The 18,760-nt window shown below is 49.2% G+C and overlaps 1 protein-coding gene across 1 annotated transcript in view; it reads right to left on the minus strand.

The window, feature by feature from the left end:
• The window catches only part of LOC146175128 (uncharacterized), a 296,797-nt gene that overhangs the window by 144,708 nt on the left and 133,329 nt on the right, over positions 1–18,760 (minus strand). Inside the window, exon 8 of the mRNA XM_084584578.1 lies at positions 18,251–18,303. Coding sequence (XP_084440704.1) covers positions 18,251–18,303 — 53 coding nt within the window. The remainder of the gene's footprint in view (positions 1–18,250; positions 18,304–18,760) is intronic.

The raw sequence follows: 18,760 nt of genomic DNA on the forward strand, positions 1-18,760 counted from the left end.
GAGGGCTGACCATCTCTGCAAAGGTTTTGATAAAGCGACGATAATAGGAGCGCAGCCCTGGAAACCGTCGGACTACGTTTTTGTGGGCAGGGACGGAAAAGGCAGCAACGGCAGCAAGTTTTTCAGGGTCAGTTCGGATGCCATCAGCACTCACAGTCTGCATAAGAAACTTCAATTCGGTGAATTTGAAGTGGCACTTTTGAGGCTTGAGAGAAAAGTTGGCAGATCGAACGGCTTCGCGAACTGTTCTCAGGCGGCGCAGGTGTTCCGTGAAAGTCGGTGAAAAGATTATCAGGTCGTCGAGATAAACAAGGCTTGTCTGCCACTTAAGACTTGTGAGCACAGTGTCCATTATCCGCTGGAAGGTGGCAGGAGCACAGCAGAGCTCGTATGGGAGGACGTGGAATTCATAGAGCCCATCTGCTGTTACGAAGGCAGTTTTCTCATGGTCCCTCTCATCAACTTCAATTTGCCAATAACCACTACTGAGGTCAATGGAGGAGAAGTACTTCGCTCGGCGAAGTCGGTTGAGGGAGTCGTCGATCCGTGGCAGCGGATAGACGTCCTTCTTTGTCACACTGCTGAGTTTCCGATAGTCAACGCAGAAACGAAGTGTTCCGTCTTTCTTTTTAATGAGGACTACAGGTGACGACCATGGGCTGCTTGAAGGTTGAATGACGCCATCGGCGAGCATCTCCTTGACTTGCTGTTGGATAGCGTCTCTCTCCCGAGGAGACACACGATAGGGCTGCTGATGGATGGGTCGAGTGCCTTCATGCGTGATAATCCGGTGTTTAATGACGGACGTTCTCTGCACTTTAGACGAAAACGTGAAGCACGCACGGAACTCCAGCAATAGATCCTGAAGTTGCCTCTTTTCAGCGGAGGAAAGGCTAAAATTGATGTCGAGAGCTTGTACGGCATCATCCGGTTCTGTGCTAGGCGTAGCTTCCTCGGAAGCAAAACATTCGGTGACTTCCTGTAGATGGTCGACGTAAGCAATGACAGTGCCACGGAACAGATGTCGATGTTCATTGGAGCAATTGGTGACAAGCACCTCGGTCTCTCTGCCGCGAAGGAAACAAAGACCTCTAGCCACAGAAACTACCAAGGTGAGTGAGAGGGAGACATTAGGCTTAACAACTCGGAGGCCATGATGTGGCTCGTCGCAGGTAACTCTGGCAAGGATGCTGGCGCGTGGTGGCACAGTGAGGCTATCATCGGCGACTCGCAGCGTGGAGTGGGACCCACAGTACTTATGCTTTTCGGTGGCCAGTTTGGCGGAAAACGTCGGTTCGGAAGACCTATAGTGGCACCGTGCTCACGAAGGAAGTCGATGCCAAGAATAACATCGCGAGAGCATATGCGTACAACAAGGAAAGTCGCGACAAATATTCACCCTCGCACCGTAACCCGGGCTGTACACATACCCACTGGGGCAATCACATGTCCGCCTGCCGTACGTGTCTGGTCCGTTCCAAGGCGTTATCACTTTTCTCAGTGTCCTTGTAAGCCGCCCGCCAAGGATAGAATAATCGGCTCCCGTATCAACTAAAGCACTGACCTCCTTCGTGTCGACGATAACAGGGATGTCCAGGGAGCCCCCGCCAAGACTAGGGCCTGTCGACCTCGGTTCGGAGTGAAGTGCACCGCCGGTATGGTGACCTGCCTAGCCACACTGGTAGCAGAGGGGGTGTCTATCTGGAGCGCGCCAGAGGTCAGTCTTCTGGGGCGCCTGGCGCCGATCTGCTCAGAGCGGCAGCGGTTCCGCAGCGTGCACAGCGACCTAAGGTGGCGTGTAAGGCGAAGGGGTAGGTAGCAGGGCTGGGCTGCGTGTGGCATCAGCATAAGTCATCTGCTGGGTGAGGCTCGGGGTAGGCGGTGGAACGACTGCACTTATCGGTGGCGTGAGTGTGTTCTGCACCTCCTCACGAATGACGCTGGCCAGGGAAGCCGCGCAGGAGTAAATGTCCCATGAAGTTGCTGGAGCTCCTCGCGAACCACGGTGCGAATAAGGTCGCTGCATAGGGCTACGTCACTTGGATTCGCGCACGCGCAGAACTGAAAAATCTGAGCACCAGCTCACGCGAAGCTCGGATCCTACCCTCGTAATAAAGCTTTTCGCTTCAAAAGAGGGGCCGGCGAAATTAAGCGCCCAGTAGAAAGAGACCGCAATAGCTCCGCCATGCGCGGCCGGCAGCTGGCAGCTCGCCAGCGCACACCCTCCCGCCTACTGCATGCCGATTACGTACAGCGCTACCGCTCAATGCATTACGGAGGCGACCCTTCGGCGAGTGCGAGACAGAAGACTAACAAGCTTTTCCAGGGACAATATTTCAACGAAAAACGTGTGCCAAACGACGCACAATGTCCAAAAAGAAATGTGTGATTCTTTTATGCAGCTTTGGTGTATTTATGGTTTTTGTCCAAAATAGCATAAGCCAACACAGCTCATCCGTTGTAGAGGAAACGTTTTTGCTAGAAAACACCCTTTAGGCTTGGCAAGAAATCGATGCAGCTTTCATTTCGGCGACCGACGTTGGCTTCCGATCCACATTATTTGAATGATATGTGACGACAACTCTAGGTCGATCTCGCGCTGAAGATGTTCCCCTTGTGGCTTGTTCACTCGGAGCTGCTATGGAGAAGGTGGGGGTAAGATGAACTAGCTTAGCATTGGAGTGGCATCTCCTTCACTTCTCGTCTTGACGGGCAACATTGGTAGAGCAGAGTGAGGCGATGCCACGACGAGGGAACGCGTGGAGGCTTAAACAACAGAGGAACATTGGGAAATGTCAATAAACTGTTGGCGCACTACCTATGCCTCAATGTGCCCTGTTAGAAACCACATGATGGAACGGATGTCAGTCCCCTAGAGAAAGAGCGTAAGCCACGCTGTGGGGGCTGAGAAAAGTCAAACCATCACAATGTTCATAATTCATTGATATTCAATATTGCCGCCTGCCTCGCGGAACCGAGAAAGAAGAGAACGAAACAGTGCTGTGGGTGGAACTGATCGGTTCAGTCTTCGCTGCAAAGGCACTCATTCATGCCTTGTTACATACACGGACATCCTCCAGCATTTTCGGCTCGAACGGTGTCTATGCCCCCCTGCACATCGTGAACTATCCCGGCGCGAGGCCGTCCATTGGCACAAAATACAAACAGGAACCTTTCCCAACCCATGGCTATATAGACAAATTTTCCCGAATCTTATTGCACCTAGCTGCAAACACTGCTGACAACCGGCCACATTCATTCACATGGTGTGGACATGTATACGACACAACGCAGACAATACAGCTATAGTGGATGTGTGGGAGTCCCTCCTGCGTACCACCGAGCTCGCCCAACAGCGCCACCTTATTCTGCGCGCATTGGAGGCCGCAGAGTCCCAAGGGATCCCTGCTGACCTTCTCTAAGCAGTGCAACAAGTCTTTCGGCTGGTTCCCCTTTTTTGGGAGTAAATAAAGAGTTTATCATCATCACCATCATCTTCGCTGCCTTGTACTCGTTACATTTTCTGATGGAGGTGCGGAGTAATATTTCCCTTTTTGCTGAGTTCAACCCCTCAAGGGCAACCGAGAGCCACCACGGATATGACACCGGTCCATCGCAGTTGCAGCCGCCGCCTTCGAGGTCAGTCGCCAGAGCTCGGGCTTCTTTCTTGCACGCCTGGGACCAACATACGTAGATCCAACATGAACATTGCGGCTAACGGAGTCTTCACCCCAGTTCGTCGCCCTCCAGTTTCGAACGCCGCCATCGTTCCATGGCGAGCTTTATGAGGATGCTGAAGACTGGCTGGACCAATTCGAACGGGTCGCCAATTACAACGGCTGGAATGAGCAAAGGAAGCTCTATAATGTGTACTTAGCTCTCGAAGATTCAGCGCGGACGTGATTCGTGAACCACGAAATGACACTATCAACATGGGGCCTCTTTCGTCGCCAGCTGCTGGCGACCTACACCGCCAACGACCCAAGATTGCGTGCGGAGTCGGCGCTGCAATGTCGCATCCAAGCCCCTAACGAGAGCATCGGAATGTACTACGAGGACATGATCAGCCTTTTAGGCGTGCTGATCCAAATATGTCAGAGGAGAAGAAAGTGCGCCACCTAATGCGTGGGGTGAAACAAGAACTATTTGCTGGGACTGTGCGCAATCCACTTGACACGGCATCAGATTTTCTAACGGAGGCCACTACGATAGAACAAACACTACGGCACAGGGCTCACCGTAACATGTCCGTCATGTCACCGGTCGCCTATAGTTCCGGCTTCAATGGTTTTGATGATGCCTTAAGGGAACTTATCAGATCTGTGGTCAGAGAAGAGCTGAGACACATTCAGCTACAGGGTGTAACGTCGTCGTGGAGACTTCCATCACTCGCGGAGGTCGTTCGCGAAGAAGTTAGGCAAGCCGTCCCGGAACTGTCTGTGCCTGGTGTGCAGCCACCGCCACCGAGTGGGCCAACGTACGCGTCCGTGCTTCAGCATAACCTCTGTAATCCTCTAAAAGGGAACCTCACTGTGCCTCATCCAAACCAGCACCATAGTAGGTACGACTCTCCCAGAGCCAGAGTGAACACCTCTACTCTTCATCCAAGCCCACGTCATCCTCCTCCTTTTCTAGCCGAGGCACAGTTTCGGAGGACTTACGTCTGGCATGCCCCTGACAACCGGCCCCTTTGTTACCACTGTGATGAGGCCGGTCACATGTTAACGTTCTGTCCCTACCGCCGCGCCGGACTTCGTGGCTTCCATCCGCGAGCACGATGTCTTCGGAGTGGTGAATGACCACCTGAAATCGGGGAGTACCTGTCGACGCATGCGAATCCTCCAGACGTCCCACAATACGGGTCCCGCGTCATTACCTCTTCGCGGTATTGTTCTCCAAGTCCACTGCCCGCTACATACCGCCCAGGCAGTTCACCGAGCCCCCGCTCCAAGAACAGTTGGAAACTAGGAACAGCGATCTGCGGAGGTGAGGCCGCTGACGAGTAAAGTGCTGAACATCCTCCATCAAGTTTAGTACAAGATAACGGCTATCAGACGGCGTCATGTAACGATGAACCTGAGTGCGCAGTTTCGGACATACCGATTTCTATCGACGATTTTTTCATGACAGCTTTAGTTGATACGGGGGCGGACTATTCCATTATGAGCAGTGGGTTAGCCAGGAAATTGAATAATGTTTTAACAGAGTGGACTGGGCCTCATATCCGCACTGCGGTGGGACACATTATTACCGCAGCTGGAAGATGCGTTGCGAGATTTGCAATTGACGGATTTATTGATGTTTGCGACTTCGTTGTTCTTACCCACTGTTCGCGAGACGTCATACTCGGCTTGGACTTCTTAAAGCTAATGGTGCGATAATTATTTTCAAGAATCACGAGTGACGTTTTCTCCGAGCCAGGCCATTGCGAGATCTGGCGTTGACGGTTCATCAACGTCCGCCTTACGTATTACATCTGCTGACGTTACGGTCCCGCCACGGTGCAGCATTATGGTCTTGGTAGAAAGCGACTCACCATGTGACCGAGACGTACTGGCAGAGACGAACGTGGGCCTGCTTCTTGAGAAAGCGATCTGCGATGCAAGAGGACTTGCTCGCTTGCGGGACGGTTGTACGAAGCTCTGGATTACGAGTTTCGGGACAGATTTTCAGCACATTGCGAAAGGAACGGCCACCGCGTATGTTACCAACTTTATTGAGCCAGCGAACATCTGTACTCTGGCGCCGCCGTCGCCAGCCAGATGTAATGCACCCGACATTTTATCAACTGTGGACATTATTCCCAATCTGTCGGTGGTTGAGCGGCGGCGACTCCTAGACCTCCTTCAAGAATTTGCTGGATGCTTTACAACGTCTTCGGAAGTTGGGCGTACCAGAGTAGCCAAACACCGCATTATGGTTGACGGGAGACCAAGCCGATTTCCCAACACCCACACCGAGTGTCGTCAACGGAGCGAAAGGCTATTTGACACCAGGTGCAGGAAATGCTTACCGACGACGTGGTGAAGCCGTCTGCCAGCCCCTGGGCTTCGCCTGTGGTGCTGGTGAAGAAAAAACATAACATCTTGCCTTTCTACGTCGATTAAAGTGAGTTAAATCAGGTAGCGAGACGGGACGTATACCCGCTCCCACGTGTCGATAACGCATTGACCCGTTACGCAATGCCAAATATTTCTCGTCACTTGACCTCAAGAATGGCTACTGGCAGATAGAAGTGGACAAAAGGGACAGAGGGAAAACAGCATTCATCACCCCCGACGGCCTTTATGAATTTGAAGTTCTTCCTTTCGGTCTCTGTTCTGCGCCAGCAACCTTCCAGCGAATGATGGACACCGTTCTCCCTGGACTGAAGTGGCAAGCCTGCCTAGTGTATCTCGACGATGTCGTCACTTTCGCGGCTAGTTTTGAGGAGCACCTTGACCGGCTGCGAATGGTGGTACAGGAGCTGCGTTCAGCCCAACGGATGATAAAACCACATACATGTCATTTCGGATTCCAGGAGCTCCGCTTTCTTGGCCATGCTATTAGTTCTGAGGGCGTGAAACCAGATCCCGACAAGACGGGTGCTGAGAAAAAGTTTCCGCGCCCAACCTACAAAAAGTTCGTTAAAAGGTTTTGGGGGCATTGTGCCTATTACAGGCGTTTCGTAGAGAATTTTTCAGTGATTGCCGAGCCTCTTACGCGTCTTACCCGAGACAATGTTCCTTTTGCGTGGCAAGATGATCAAGAGGATGCTTTCAACAAGTTGCGCTGGCGACTGCAGGCTGCCCCGATACTTGTCAATTTTGAAAAAAAAAAACACTGCTACGGATATTTATTTCGATGCCAGTAATTTTGGACTCGATGCCGTTCTGATTCAGTGGCAAAATGGCACTGAGAAAGTTATGGCTAACGCAAGTCTCTATCTTTCAAAAGCAAAGGCAAACTACTCAGCCATGGAAAAGAAATGTCTTGCGGTAGTTTCGGCCATAACTAAGTGCCAACCCCATATTTACGGCCGACATTTTAGGGCTGTTTAGCGACCACCATTCGTTATGCTGGCTAGCCAACCTCAAAGACCCCTCTGGACGACTTGCAAGGTGGAGCCTCCGTTTCCAAGAGTGCGACATTACGGTTGTATAAAAGTGCGGCCATAAGCACAATGACGCCGATTGCTTGTCGCGTCCACCAGTTGATACTGCCCCTCCCGGCAGCGAAGACGACGACTTCCCGTTTCTTTCTGTAGTCACGACCCCCGACATGGCCTAGCGTCAACGGGCTGACCCCGGTTTACGCCCGCTCCAGGCAACCAACTTCGTCGTCTACGCCAACTAGCAACCACTTCATCGTCTACGTCAACTAGCCACTGATTGTCTCCGCTTCGTCCTCGACTATAGTTTGTATCACTGCCGCCCTCCTCTGTAGCATCGACTCGATGCGACGCGGTGCTACTAGGAAGAAGTCAGCGAAAGGGTGCACTAAAGTGTCACAAGGACCCAGCGGCGTTGACGAAAAGTTCAGTCATGCACGATCATGATAGGGCTTCAGCCAAACCACGTGCACGACTTCAGGACTCTGTGGCCTTCGGGATGGAGCTGAAGCTACGGGAGCAAAGGCGTAGGTGATTTCACTGATACGGCGAACAATCTCGTAAGGGCCGAAGTATCGGCGTAGTAATTTTTCAGATAGGCCGCGATGACGAACAGGTGTCCAAACCCAGACGAGGTCGCCCGGCTCATAAGTGACGATTCATAGGCTGAGGTTATACCGAGCAGCGTCATTCGCCTGTTGTGAGTGGATTCTGAGGCGTGCTAGTTGCCGCGCTTCCTCAGCACGCTAAACAAAGATGTCGGCGTCAAGTTCGGCGTCAGAGCCGCAAGAAGGACTAACTGGCATAATGGCATCCAACGGCGTGCTCACTTGACGACCGAAGACAAGTTGGAACGGGGTCAGTCGCGTCGTGTCTAGAGTGGCGGTATTGTACGCAAAAGTTGTATAGGGCAGAATCGCATCCCAGGTGCGATGTTCTGCGTCCACATATATAGAAATCATGTCGGTGAGGGTGCGATTGAGGCGCTCCACCAGCCCGTTGGTCTGAGGATGATACGCCGTCGCACGTCGATGGCTAGTGTGAGTCAGAATCATGACCAACCAGATTAGGCGAGCCGTAAAAGCTGTTCCACGGTCAGTGATTACCATGGTGGGGGCGCCATGATGTAGGACAATGTTATGAACGAAAAATTGAGCAACTTCGGCTGCAGTACCTTTAACAAGGGACGCGGTCTCTGCGTACCGTGTTAGGTAGTCTGTCGCGACGACTACCCAACGGTTGCCAGACGAGGACTTCGGAAAAGGACCGAGAAGACCCATGCCCACTTGATGGAAAGGGTTCTTCGGCGGAGCAATAGGCTGAAGAAATCCAGCGGGTTTCAATGGCGGAGACTTCCGACGTTGGCAGTCACGACATGAGCGTACATAAGCCCGCGCCGATGGGAGTAACCTGGGCCAATAATACTTTTGACGAATTCGTGCAAGTGTACGGCTCACCCTCAGGTGGCCGGCGGTGGGTTCATCATGAAAGGCACTCAATATATCTCGGCGCAACTCGGAGGGCACAACAAGGAGAAACGTCTCTTCACTGTTAGCGAAATTTCGCTTGTAGAGCACGTTACCACGCAGAGTGAATGTTTGAAGCCCACGATGAAAAACACGGGGAATACGGGCGTCGACGCCCTGCAGATAGTCGACGAGTGACGCTAACTCTGGGTCCATTCTCTGCAGCTGCGCCATTTGGGTTGTACTAATAGCCCCCAGAAAGGGAAAATCGTCGGCCGTTTCTTCTGGACATATGGCGATGGACGAGCGCGACAGACAGTCAGCATCCTGATGCTTCCGTCGTAATTTGTATACGACTGTTACGTCATACTCTTGTAATCTAAGGCTCCATCTAGCCAATCGTCCTGAGGGGTCTCTGAGGCTCGCGAGCCAGCATAATGAATGGTGGTCGCTTATAACGCGGAAAGGTCGGCCGTAGAGGTATGGTCAGAACATGGTGAGGGCCCATATTACCGCCAGACATTCTTTCTCAGTTGTTGAATAGTTGGTTTCGGAGTGGGTAAGTGTTCGGCTCGCGTAAGCGATGACCCGTTCTGCACCGTCTTGCCACTGAATTAGTACTGCACCAACCACAACGTTGCTGGCATCAGTGTGAACGTCAGTTGCGGCGTTTTCGTGAAAATGGCCTAGTATCAGAGGATTCTGTAGGCGGCTGCGAAGCTCAAGGAAAGCGGCCTCTTGTTCACTTCCCCACAAGAACAGCGTGTCATTTCGAGTCAGTGTGGTTAGCGGTTCTGCGATGTGCGAAAAGTCTCGTACAAAGCGTCTGTAATAGGAGCACAAACCTAAGAACCGTTGAACCGCTTTCTTGTCAGTAGGATGCGGAAAACCAGAAACGGCAGCTGTCTTTCAGGGTCCGGGCGAACACCTTTTGCGCTGACCACGTGGCCAAGGAAGCGAATTTCCTCAAAGCCGAAGTGACATTTCTACGGTTTGATTGTCAGGTTGGCGTCTCGGAGAGCTCTTAACACAAGGCGTAACCTTTCTAGGTGTTGGTCGAAGGTGGTCTAAAATATGATGACATCGTCCAGGTAAGCCAAACACGACTGCCACTTCAAACTGGACAGAACGGTGTCCATCATGCGTTGGAACGTGGCCGGTGCCGAACATAGGCCGAACGGTAGTACCTTAAACTCATACAAGCCATCGGGTGTCACGAAAGCCGTCTTCTCCCGGTCGCTCTCATCCACTTCTATTTGCCAGTACCCACGTTTTAGGTCTAGCGACGAGAAGTATCGGGCATCTCGCAGTCGATCGAGAGCGTCGTCTATGCGGGGAAGTGGGTAAATGTCCTTTTTGGTGACGAGATTAAGTTTTCTGTAATCGACACAGAACCGCAGAGTATTGTCCTTATTTCTGACGAGAACAACCGGCGAAGCCCACGGGCTTGTAGACGGCTGAATGACATCGTCGGAAAGCATTTCGGTGACCTGTCTCTGTATCGCTGCTCGTTCCGTTGGAGAAACGCGGTATGGGCGTTGGCATACTGGGCGCGTGGTCTCGTTTGTTATTATGCGGTGCTTGGCGACCGGAGTTCGGCCCACTTTGGAAGACGTTGCGAAGCAGTCTGCCAAAATCTGCCAAGACAGCTGAAAGAAGATCCTTCTGAGCCGGCGATAACTCGGTGTTTATTTCGACAGGTGGCAGAACGTGACGAGGTCCAGTGTCGTCTTGAAGGGCTTCTTCCACGGTGCACAAATGTGGACACTCCGCGACGTCTTGGAGGAAGGACATCACCGTGCCTTTGACGAGGTGCTGAAATTCGTTCGAAAAGTTGGTGAGCAGAACGGTAGTGCAGCCATCCCTTAGGGGGACGAGGCCTCGGGCAACAATGAGACCTCTCTCAAGCAGCAGCGGGATATGATCCTCCGCCATGCCCTCAAAGTCATGAAATAGGTCATTCTGCACGCGCATTACGACACTGCACCGTGGTGGCACCATGACATCATCCTCCACAATACGCAGAGCATGGCTACAGGATCGGGGGTGTCTAAGCGTGCCACTGCCCGTTTGGTCGAGAAAGTAACTCGTGCCTCGTGTAGGTCAATCACAGCACCGTTTGCCTGCAGAAAGTCGAGCCCCAGAATCAAATCTCTCGAACATTGGCGCAAGACAACGAATTCCCCGACCTAGACGAAACCGTGGATGCCAATTCGGGCTGTGCACCTTCCGGCCGGGCTAATGGGGTGACCTCCAGCCGTGCGAATGCTAGGGCCCAACCATGGCGTCACAACTTTGCTCAATTCCTGGGCGAGGGCGTGGCTCATCACTGAATAGTCTGCACCGGTGTCAAGTAACGCGATCGTGTCAGTTCCGTCAAGTGTCACGCGCAAATCAGAAGTAGCGCGTCGGATGCTGTCGCTACCCTGCCCCTGTGAAAAATCAGCGTATCGGTGTATCGGCGGCGGAGGATCATCAATTTTTCCGACAGCAGCGGCCCTGCCTCCGGAGACCGCTGGAATTAGTTTTTCCGGTGTGGACTGGAATAACGCCGCTCAGTATTGCTGGGGTCTCTGCGAGGGCTTGGGGAACGGTACCGAGATGACGATCCCTAGTCATAGCGCCTGTATCTCCCAGGCCTCTGACTGGCCGACAGATGAGCTTCTATTTCGAGCGGCCTTTCGCCGTTCCGTGGACAGGGCGCATAGGGTCCGAAGCCGCGAAGTCCCACTCGGCGATACGGGCATGCACGGTAAAGGTGGCCGGCCTCCCCGCAGTGGTAGCAGATTGGCCTGCGGTCCCGCGTACGCCACACGTCCGACTTGCGAGGGCGTGTAACAGGCACCACAGCTTGAGCCGATGTGTCATACGGACTGATGTGGCTAACCACCGGTGTCGGGTCAATAGGACCACAGGCAGCTGCTTGACGTGCAACGAACGCATACGTTAATTTGTCGTCGACCCGTGGAGGCATAGTAGCGACAGGATCGTAGGCAGCTGCCTGAGGAACAACGGATGACGGATGTGTGCGTGGGCATTTCATCGCCGCGCTGCAGTACGTTGATGACCGGGAATTCACGAGCAGCCTGGCGTACTTCATCTCTGACTTCGGTCAGTGATGTCAATGGCGCACTCTGAGACAGACGGAAACGCTGGAGTTCTTCTCGAACAACCGACCGAATGAGGTCACGTAAGGCGTCCGCACCGCCTCCATGGCACGACGAAAAAACATCTGGGGCCAGGCTGCTGACATCTCGGTTGTACTGCCGGGCCCGTTGTTGGAGCGTCATATCCATGGTCATTGCTTCCGCGAGGAATTCAGCAACGGTTTGCGGTGCACTGCGAACGAGGCCCGCAAACAGCTCCTGCTTAACTCCACGCATGTGGTGGCGAAGCTTCGTCTCCTCTTTCATATTGGGGTCTGCGCGCTGAAAAAGACGGGTCATGTCTTCACAGAACATGCGTACACTTTTATCTGGCCGCTGGTTTCTGGACTGGAGTGCAGCTTCAGCTTTCTCGCGGCGATTGGCGTTGGGGAAGGTGGTCAGACGTTTATGGCAAAATGCTTGCCAGGTGGTAAGGGCGCCCTCGTGGTTTTCGAACCACGTACGCGCAGACTCTTCTAGGGCGAAGTAAACACTATTGAGCTTTCGCTCGTCACTCCAGCCGTTGTACCGAGCCACTCGCTCGAAGGTAGACAGCCAATCCTCAGCGTCTTCGAAGACGTCGCCGTGAAAAGATGGTGGTGTTCGCGGCGGGTGGCAAAAGATCGGAGCTAAGAGCCTGGGATCAGTGGCCATGTCGAGGTGGCTCGAGAGTTGCGGCTGCGTGATCCTCGTAGGGGTGGAAAGGGGCCCAACCTCAGGCGACTGTGCGCGGAGGCGGCGACTGAGTCGCTGTTGAACCGGAGTCAGATCCGTCGTGAAGCGTGTAAACGTGAGAAAGCGTACCCAGCGCACTCCACCAGACTGTAACGGGTATTGCGCCAAACGTCCAGGCAACGCCCTGAGCCTAGAAGACTGCCGAAGTCCGAGAGCGGTCCGAGCAGCGGTCTGAGCGTGGTTCGAGGCAACCAACTTCGTCGTCTAAGCCAACTAGTAACCACTTCATTGTCTACGTCAACTAGCCACTGATTGTCTTCGCTTCGTCGTCGACTATAGTTTGTATCAATATGAAGAAACCACAGGCTATGCCGAAACATTTTAGACTAACTCAATCACTCCAACGCTAAATTGCTCAGACATTCCATATACCATACAATGACACAGCTGCAACGCAATCACGAGGTCAAAATACAAGATCATCAATAATATAATCAAAATCAGCAGTTAGCAGTTCATCTGAACAGAATAAAATTCAGAAGCTTAACTCACTCAGAAATTACTACTCAATACGTATATTTCTGTTCTGTACGGCAGAACTGTACCTCAGAGCTACAGAGAACAGCTGTGAAAACAAGTGCAGCTTGTCTCAGTACAAGAACTGCATGAGAGGCAGGAATTTTCAGCCGCGGATCGCCAGTAGTTACAGCCAGAGAAGCCACTACGGAAGAAACTGCAAGCCATGAATTCGACTAAGATAGTGAGATTCTCTAAAGGTAAACACTCACGGTTGACACCAAGTACGAACCGAAGGATTATGCGAGTTCGAATCATTAATAAGGGTGCTTGGTGGCCACTATATCTTTTATTGTGACTCTGTGTGCAAAAGAATGTGTTAATCTTCGTCAATTGTTTCGGTGCACTCTTTCATGACATTCATTTTAATAAAATCCAACAGGCCTGCATGCGCGGGTACGTGTACATCGTCAAATGGGAAATGCGAATCGAGTTTTTTAAAGACATAATGTCCATTTTAAATGTGTGAACCCTGAACGAAAGTCTCCTGCTCTAAAATAGCGGGATTATTTAAAAAAATTGGTTTTTGTGATTTCCTGCAAGCTTTTTGTGAAACCCACTTCCTTTTCTGAAGCGCCAAGCAATAACGCCTCAGTACACACTTACGAGGGAGGGAATAAGTGCTGAGTTGTGTGTTACGAAGCAGTAGATTAGGTTGGGCGTTCATATCAAGGCCAGTTTTTTACAATATGAATGTTGAAATCTCTGTTTGTTGTTAAACTGTTCGGTATTAAAGGTTTGAGATCATAGTGTGCTTGCGCCTATGTACTCTTTCTGCTCATTTTGTGTGTTTAAGCTGCGGAATATTTGCAACTTGCTGGACTGCAAGTGAAAGATTTAGCAAATAATTGGGTGCATCTGGCATTCTGGTTTCCATGAGATTCAAGTGAATTGACCTCTAATTGTGCTATATTTATGTTTTTTAGTAAATTGGCTAGAGCAGCACGAGGGTCAAAGTGGTGAGTAACGTTGTTCAAGAAATAAAAGTTCTTCGGCTTCCATCACTGAAATGATGCTTGCGCTATATTTCTCAGCTCTTCGCGAGAATCTCCACACTAGAGTATGTTGCTTTGTTCGAGGTCTTAAAATGGCACTCTTAGGTTCCAGGTGCTAGGTTGAGCGGCGTCTTCATCGGCGCGCATTGTGGGGAGGTAGTAGAGTTCCATGGGTTCTACCATCTCATTATAGGTTCAAAAGAATCTAGGGATTAATATTCTGCTCTATATACAGCACGTTCTATGGCTTTGTTAAATCCACTTAATGAACGGTCTGCCGAACGTTTTTGCCGAACAAAAAGACTCATTGCATTTTATCTCAGCCCATGGGGCGCCACACATTAGCTCTACGTCACCAGCGTGCATCTTCTAAGTGACAGCTTGTCGTTACATGCCCATCCAGAGGTAAGAGCTAGTTTCTGTTACCTCTCCTATTTCAATTTCAATTGTGAATATGTTTGATTACAACGCGCGACTGGTTAACAATATAGCGCATATGTCAAGTTGTTAAACAGCACAGATTGGTTTGATGAGCCTCGTGTATGCGGTCTTTTCTGAATTGGATCGCAAGCTTAGCACTATGCTGAAGGTGTTAAGGGCTGACATTGTCCAACCAAGCTGCATGAGCAGCTGGCGAGAAGACAGCCCCCACTTGAACTAGACCTACTACTTGCTAAAATAATGCGCCAAATAAGTACTTCCACACATTGCAATAGGTGTGGCTACTTTAAACCACGGCAGTATTTCGCCTGGCATCGCAACTTGGTTCAATTAGTAGCACGGCGATGGAGGTCTGAAACGTCGTTCTCAAAACATCGTTTTTAAATTTCTATAACCTATTCTCACTCTCAACACGATAGCTGCCACGAAGTATGCCATTTTTTATAGTTAGGAAGGGCAGCAAACTGCTGATGTTTAAGGCTTCGGCTAGCAACAGGGTAAGTCGAACCACAGTGGTTTGAGCTAGTTGCTTGCTGTCTATGGTGAAAATGATCAGCACAAAAGAGATGTAGACATAAGCGTTAGCAACAACACACACGGAGCACCCGTCCTGTTGTTGTGTCGACCCAGCTGATGAAAGGCAGTGAAAAGAGGCATATTGAAGGCGGCTTTTGATGTCTGCTCTTAAAAAAAATAGGTGATCTCCGTATGAGGCAAAGATTCTTACGCCAGAGTGAGAGGCTTCTGGATGCTGGATTTCCAATAGAGGTACTGCGTAGCTGACCAGAAAGCTGGGTGGTACAAAACTAGCGAAATAGGATAGCGAATGGATAAGCGACCCACAGAGAGAAATGACCTTTGGTACCCTATGTTTAAGGCCTTTACCCACAACCTGATGAAGACTGACAAAAACGCGGCATTCAAATCATTCCTACAGAAAAATGTATATGGTCGCGGGTGAATGGGAAGACGTTAAGATGCAAAAGGACGCACCGAACGAGATATTCCGAATGCATCCAAGGGATAGCATTCCCCTGCTCTGTGGGAAGAAGTACATTTGCAAATGTGGAGTAGTGCCAACGAGAGGTGTAGAGAACAGGCCACTGCAATATCGCAGAAATCTGGAACCAACCTTGCAGTGCACAGCAAATACTGCAGCAATTATGCAAGAAAGAAAAGTGCCCTGAAGACCTACCTGATGTAGAGAATTTGAGAAAGAGTAAGGACAAGCTGACTAGAGAGATATTGAGGGCCTGGGCGTTACATATCACAGGTGAGCAGTGTGTTATTACGCCTTGTGTTGTCTTCTTCGAGAAACAGAAAGACTTCCTAAATTACTGGTAAGCCTGTGAAGGACGAAGTTAGATATACATGGAAGAATTGGAGAAAGAAGGTGTGTGGGTAATGAATAACTAGTTATCAGTGCATGATCGCCATTGTCGATTTGTGTGTGTATATCTCATCTGTGCATTGCTGTCAATTCAGCTGCGTGTTTCATCATGTCTGAACACCAACTAGCTCAGCCTTCTATATTAATGTTTTTTAGGCTTGTGTCTACGGCTCGTTTGCACTGAGAATTTGTGTCCCCATGATTGTGGAAGTGGGGCGACCCTATTGCCGCGAAACCTTGAAAGTTGTCTTTGTTCTTTTTTTTAGCAGCCGCCGGCATGCTGCCGTATCACTATGATTTTTGCACGCATATCCGTTTTGTCTTCTTTGTTTGTTTATGCTCTATGTTGCGAGACGCACCTTTATCAGTTTCTTTGTTGCGCAAGATGCGCCGAGATCTGACTCGAAGATTTCGATCACTCGCGTATGTTTCTACAATGTTCCAAGTTGTGCCAGTGACAGTTTGCGACGTTATCTAGGTGGTTCCGAGCCGCCTTTAAAATGAGCGTTGACATGTGCGACAGGCATCTTTTTCTCGACGACCGACGAACAGGATTGTTGCTATCGCCGCTGCAGAATCGCCTATTTCTTTTGCGGGCGCAAGTCAGCCCAATAAATAGTTCCTTCAGTGCACTCACAAACTCTTCATTTGTCTCATCGACCTTATCACCACCATTCTTAGCAAATAATTCAAAAATAAAAATTACTGCACAATGTCTCAGAGCAGTACGGTATGCGTTGAACACAGATGAATTGAAACCACTCAAACCGATGCTTCATCTTCCGAACTGCTTTACGGGCCGTCATTTAACGCTGGACATATGCGCCCTTGGAACTGCCGCCACCAAAGCGCACTTACATGAGCATATCCCCCAAGCTCATCAATGGTCCAAAAACCTAAGTGAATGACATTAGACAGAATACACCACAAAAAAAGCATCAAACTGCCTGCAGCCTTCGGCAGTGAAGCAGTATCAAGATGAGCATGCTGCATGAACCCTTCGGCTGCTTCCGACTTTTGCTCAGTGTTTATTTTCTACAAATCTTTTTTTTTAGAACTTTCACACATATCTCTAAAATAATACCTGTGATTTTATGCATAAACACGTTATTTTACGCTCAATTGTTGTTATTTTTCTACCAATTTCATTTTTAAGATGTGGTTTGTGGCACACCAGGGTGAACTGTATCTAATCCCCGACAACTCTTCATAATACATGCGGTTTTTTTTAAATATGACTGTGTCATTCAAATTTTTTAAGCACATTTTTAGTGTCTCCGCAAAATAAACCAATTCAGGCTCACAAGTGCCAAAACTTTAGTAGTCAGATTTTGCAATCAGCGAGGATTATTCTTTCATATGCTCTAGCAGAAGTAAATATTCGTGAGGCAAACGTTTCGGATATTGTTTTTCATATGCCTTTCTATTTTACGCTTCAAAGCTATCCTCTCTTTGCTGAGCTTTTCTACTCAAAAGTAATTACGGATTAACAGCATTAACTCTATGAGCTAACATACCAAAGACGGATACAAAGTCGTTTATTTTAGTGCAGGGTGCTTTGAGCAGATTGCAAGGCCCTATCATTCAGAGTGATATCTTAGGCGGCATATATGGCTGATTGGGCATATCCTGCTAGGACATTTTCTCGCTGTAGAAAACACGACACGGCTTCTTTTTTTTTTTTTTTTTTCCAGCGCTTATATAAACATTCTAAAGAATGATTCGCCAAAAGCGTTACGGGACTACGGGCCTACGGGGAAGTCAGTTTCATCATTCGTCTCTTTTCTGTGCAAGGCGCGACTGCATTTAGCAGTATCCTTTTTTAGTTGAAGTTACCTGCCATGTAATTGCAATAGATATAAAAGAAAATGATTATAGCATGGTTTAAAAATAAAACAGCGCAAAACACACAGACGAAAGAATAGAAACAGACACCACAAGCGCTGTGGTGTCTATTCTTTCTATTCTTTCGTCTGTGTGTTTTGCGCTGTTTTATTTTTAAACCATGTATCACCAACTCGCCCGCTTTGCCATTCTGTTGGATTATAGCATATCTCTCATATTTTTACCTAAGGCTGTTAACCTTGCGCTAATAAGTATATAGAGAAGTGCAAACGAAACACGTATACCCAAAACTACATGGTCTTTAGTTGTAAATACCATTTCATAGAGCAAATTTGCAATATCAATGGATTGACGGTTATTGGCATCTACGCGGGGCGAATACTGATATAATCTTCAATTTATACTAAGAAAAATCACTTATTTTTCAACCTTTTCATGCTGTCCTCAACACACTCACATGACTGCAGAAGTAAAAATGGAACATCTGAAATCCACAGGACATCCAGCCCTCTGGAATGCGCTGCCGTTAAAGTTAGAGAAGCTTACCTTTTTCAGCCATAGAAGACAGAAATATATTAATTTCAGAGCTAGAATAAAAATATTTGCTCATCCATGAATGTGCTTACCATGAATTCCATCGTATATTGAGCCATCTTGATTTCGGATGCCAATTTTTCGGCTAGAAAATGAACATTTATTACATACTTGGTATTTAAAAAGGACCAAAAAGTTTTTCGTTTGCACCTGCTGAGGTAAGAGGTTTTTGCAAACATGCAATGCGAGCTCATAGGCGAGAAAGTAAATGTAACCGTTTTAATAAGAACAGAGAACACTTTTGTCATAGTTTTTCTCATTCACCACAAAGTGTTGCTTTCTAACCAGCTGAAGGGTCAAGCAATAACTGAAATATTCCTACACTTTCCATAACACGCGAGAGAACCAATATTTTAACATTCCTCTTCGTTCTCGCTCTGAATTAATAAAAGTAATTTTTCTGAAGCAGTGTGTGCTATGCATTTTGCTACGAGCAAGCAGCTCTTTCACTACGTGCTTACTGCCCTTTTCACCAGAATTGTAAAAATTCATCAAAACAAAAGATAATAACAACGTACGTTTCCTTTCATCCACCAGAAGTT

The sequence above is a fragment of the Amblyomma maculatum genome, chromosome 11 (genome assembly GCF_055883805.1).
Source record: "Amblyomma maculatum isolate TAMU_Amacu chromosome 11, ASM5588380v1, whole genome shotgun sequence".
NCBI lineage: Eukaryota > Metazoa > Arthropoda > Arachnida > Ixodida > Ixodidae > Amblyomma > Amblyomma maculatum.